At 47.3% G+C, this 4,454-nt stretch overlaps 1 protein-coding gene across 1 annotated transcript; it reads right to left on the reverse strand.

Annotated features, from left to right (window-relative positions):
• Positions 1–231: 231 nt before the first annotated feature.
• Positions 232–3,712, reverse strand: tmed1a (transmembrane p24 trafficking protein 1a). Its single transcript, XM_084437841.1, has 4 exons — positions 3,528–3,712; positions 2,461–2,558; positions 1,881–2,067; positions 232–1,078 (listed from the first exon to the last, which is right to left on the reverse strand). The coding sequence occupies exons 1-4, from the start codon at positions 3,651–3,653 to the stop codon at positions 860–862; spliced, it is 630 nt and encodes a 209-aa protein (XP_084293967.1). The 5' UTR covers positions 3,654–3,712; the 3' UTR covers positions 232–859.
• Between the last annotated feature and the right edge of the window lie 742 nt (positions 3,713–4,454).

Genomic DNA, 4,454 nt, shown 5'->3' on the forward strand with positions numbered 1-4,454 from the left:
GATCCAAATGATACCATTTTCAGATCAGTTCTGGCCAATAAGCTTGCCTTATACAGAACAGTTCTGGCCAATAAGCTTGCCTTATACAGTGTGTCGTCACGTTGTTCTTACTCCAGATGGAGAAAAAAAGTAAAATAATGATTGCTTTTATGATTATACTGTAAATAGGCCTACAATCCTAAAATAACAGTAACGCCCCCCACTAGATTGGGGTTGACATGCAGTGGAAAATGGGGAGAAAAAAACATTTTCAGTCCAGTATTTGCAGGACAGTTCTGGAAATGAGTTTTCCCATATTATATTTGATGGCAGTTCTGTAACAGCAGCTACAGTATGTCTCATATGATGCTTTTTTTTGTAAAATCCATAAGAAATCCCATGATAAATTATGATATATTTACATGACTTTTTAAACATTATACATAGCAATGAGCAATAAATACATGTAGGATACTCATTCTGATGTTTATTTGACTACAATCGTATTATACCCAAGTTGTAAATAAATTAGTGTTCAGTCACTCTTATTTAAAAACTCAACCACATTGTGACTATTGTATCACTCAATTCTTGACAGGTCTATTGAGAATGATCTCTCACAACATTGTTAAGGCTACAGTACTCATGACATACTGTACACCTTTCTGGCACGTAAAAGCTGCTAAAAGCTCCACACACACACACACACACACCCCGCTACATCAGTCACTCTCATTCCACTCTCTCTAATCTCTTTGACTCTGGGAGAAGCCATTCCTACACAGCAGAATACTGCTGGTCCCAACACAAGCTACCCATCCTTGTTGTGTGGTCTCAGCGACGGGAGAGACCACTAGGCAGAGATCAGAGGGGTGGCCGACTACGTGCGGATCTTCTTGTCGTCGCTGAAGAGGCGTCGGAGCGTGTAGACCTGGCTGACGGCCACGGTGAGGATGACCAGCAGGTTGAGGCAGGACCAGAAGGACACCTTCCACAGGTTGTCCTCCAGCAGGTAGCGGTCCCGGGACACGAACGCCCTGAGCATCATCTGGATGTGGCGGCATCTCTCCAGGTTCCTGTGCAAAGACTCCATGCTCGTCTGCAGTCAGAGAGGGTTGTGAGGATCAGTACTAGTACCTCTGAATAAGTATACCTGGTAATTCACCTGGATGTCACAGACCGTATTTCTTCTCAGCTCAAGAAAACTCAAACACACATGAATGTGGATAGGACACACAGAACGCAGACACATTACTGAACAGCCCAAGAGCTCAGGGGGCCCTTTGCATTTCTTGTCACATAGTCAAAAGGCTTAGTCATTCATTCAATAACAGAGCCTCAAAAATCCTGCTGAAAAACTGAAGCAACAGCCTCAACATTCACTGTGAAGACGTCACAAGAAAGAAACCATCATGATACCTGTAGTTTTTAAGTGAGTGTTTATCTATAGGACTTTAGAGGGGCTGAGTACTCCGTGCAATATGGGCCCTTCACGTGTTTTGGGGAGAAATCCAAAAAACAGGTCCTCCCCACAGAGTTGAGGTGCGTCGAGGTAAACCGAGCTGAATAAAGCTGCTTTTATTGTGAGTTTTCTCAAATCATCTGCAAATTGGATTCCGTCTCATTGGGAAAATTCAAAATTTCGATAAATGAAACGGGTGGGAGGGGGTGGGGGGGTTTACGTGTCTGTGCCCAGGGGCCCATCATTTCATAATCCATCTATGACAGAACGATGGTATAGAGAGAGGGAGGTGAAGAGAAGTGGGCACGACCGGCGCTGACAGCGGAAGGGTGAGTCACGCTAGATCGAAAGAAGATTCGCTGACAGACGAGCAAAACCATGCACAGTAGCGAGAGCGAAGAGGCGGAGCCTGGTTTGGGGTGTCCCCCCCCCATCTCACCCGGATGTCCTCCAGCTTGTACTCCATCACGCTCTCCGGCTCGCCCATCTCCGCCCAGCCCCCGTCCCTCTTGGCGCCCTCCCCCGCGCGGTCCAGGATCACGCCGAAGTACACCATCTTCTCCGACAGCGTGCTGAAGCTGTTGTCGAAGCACAGCGCGTAATCGCCCTCCTCCGTAGGCTCCACCCTGGGGTGAGGAGAGAGAGGAAAGTGAGACCCCACGCCAGAGAGAGAGGAAAGTGAGACCCCCACGCCAGAGAGAGAGGAGAGTGAGACCCCCACGCCAGAGAGAGAGGAAAGTGAGACCCCCACGCCAGAGAGAGAGGAAAGTGAGACCCACACGCCAGAGAGAGAGGAAAGTGAGACCCCCACGCCAGAGAGAGAGGAAAGTGAGACCCCCACGCCAGAGAGAGAGAGGAATGTGAGACCCCCACGCCAGAGAGAGAGGAAAGTGAGACCCCCACGCCAGAGAGAGAGGAAAGTGAGACCCCCACGCCAGAGAGAGAGGAAAGTGAGACCCTCACGCCAGAGAGGGGTAGAGAGATGCTCTGAGGTGTTCAGTGTTGCTGGTCTCACTCACGTTTCGATGCCGTCGGATCTCCTGAAGTTAGAGACCAGTCTGTAGCCGCTGGGAGAGATCAGCGCGAAGCCCACGTCCAAGCCGGCCCCGGCGATCACCTGAGGACGACCAGACGCACGGTCAAGCTGTTATAACACTTATAAACAGGAAGCACATGTACACACTCCATTCTCAAACCCAAAAGAGGGACATCACAAGAACAGGCCCACTTAGAACACAGATCCAGGCTTACTAACCTACTACCTTCCTGCTTCATCTAATTTCCATATTCAAATTCAAGGCGTCGCCAAATAGTCCACCGCAGTTGGATGTAATCAAAGTAGCGACATGCGATACTGTGTTGTGTAAAGCAGCTCTTTGTCCTTTAAGAAGAGGGTGAGGCCTGAGGCACACAGCTAGAAAGCACAGTGAACCGGATTCATACTGTTCCCTTTCAAGCTCTCAAACTCTCCATACATGAAGCCCATGTCCCTCTCCACTGCTCAGCTGTTCCAGAATGGATCCCCCAGCGAGGCCGCCAGGCCCCGGGGTCCACTGACCACACACAGCCCAGAGAAACGTCTCACACACTGGGCCTACTGTAAGAACAGCACGGGAGAGCATCGCTGTGTAGGAAATATGAATCCTAATCATCAACGCATGCTTTTTGTGGAGGTTGGGGGGAAATTAAAGTTGCATTGATGGCTTGTGGAGTTAGTTGATGTAGGCCTATGTATGAATTCAAGAGCAGTGACCTGTCTTGATATTAGGACAGCTTTACCCTTACCTCACATATAATGAGGTTGCATCATCAGGCAAGCATTGCCATTACCTCACCTCACTTAATGAAGTTGCATCATCAGGCAAGTAGCAAGGTGGCTATTAGGCTAAAGCAGCAACCTGCATGGGGAGGATTGTTGTCTTATCTCTTGACTTGACCTGAGCAAAGTCCTGTGACAAACCGACTGGCATATTTTGTGCAAATGAATAATACTGGTTTCATACGCCTGTTGTCAAACAGTGCAAGTAGCAAACAGCACAGGGCAAGTAGAGAGAGAGAGAGAGTCATTATACCTCCATGGTTTTACCTGATATTCCACTTCAAGGCTCCCGTTGGTCATAGCAGACTGGTAAAAACATTCGGTTGCACCAGCAGGCAATAAAAACGTGAACTCCGTGTCTTGTCTTTGTCTGGAGGCAAAAGAAAAGTCCATAGATAGCAAAAAACACAGGACGATTAGACAGAAGTTTACAGAAGCACCTGCCACCTTCCGACCTGCCATAGTGAAGAAATGTTTAGTGGCTGGTTGTGCGCTACCACGCAGAGCCACCAGGGGGCGGTCGTCACAATTCATTTCCCCATTGCCAGGTATATTTTGCATCGTCGTACATAAAAAAATAACGATGCCTCATCTGAGGTTATTTTCACATTAGCTATTTTAGTCACTGAATTAACTTATTACTTTTGAATAAATGGTCATATTTTAGACCAAACAAATACGGGCCAATAAAAAGAAAAGCCCACTCCACTTGTTCTAACTGGATCAATTAGAGCCTTGTCTGTTATTGTGTGCTTGATAAAGGCCTGGGTTACGCTAGGACAAACATGAAAGCATATTAATACTACTATTTCTGCAGTGCACGTCTTAGTAGGCCTACTGGAAGATAAGTTGAAAGCTCAAGAACAAAGTCACAGTAAAATAGCTCAATATGGAGTCAGTGATCCATGGGCTTAACTGGTGACTAAAGAAGTGGCTAGACTGAGTAAATATCTGGACACTTTCTGTGCACGGTCGAAGAATAAGCCAACGTGTGGCATCTGAAGCAAGCATTGGATGTGTGGCTCAGCTCAGAGTGATCTGATGTGTAGTCAAGTCATCCTGAGAAACAGATAGAGAGAGAGATAGTGTGAGAGAGAGAGAGAGAGAGAGAGAGAGAGAGAAAAGGAAGTGTGAACAGAAAGCAGATTTCACCATAGCTGTAGTGGAGTGGGAGGAGAGAGTTGATGGTGTTCT

Source organism: Borostomias antarcticus (assembly GCF_949987555.1).
Source record: "Borostomias antarcticus genome assembly, chromosome: 5".
Classification (NCBI taxonomy): Eukaryota; Metazoa; Chordata; class Actinopteri; order Stomiiformes; family Stomiidae; genus Borostomias; species Borostomias antarcticus.

Bases quoted from the DNA above. Each gene is read 5' to 3' on its own strand.
- tmed1a (XM_084437841.1), bottom strand. From the start codon at position 3,653: ATGGACTTTTCTTTTGCCTCCAGACAAAGACAAGACACGGAGTTCACG. The intron at 2,559-3,527 runs GTAAAACCATGG...GGTCGTCCTCAG, and splicing joins GCCTTGAAGTGGAATATCAG to GTGATCGCCGGGGCCGGCTT. The intron at 1,079-1,880 runs GTGAGATGGGGG...CTCTGACTGCAG, and splicing joins ACAAGCTGGAGGACATCCGG to ACGAGCATGGAGTCTTTGCA.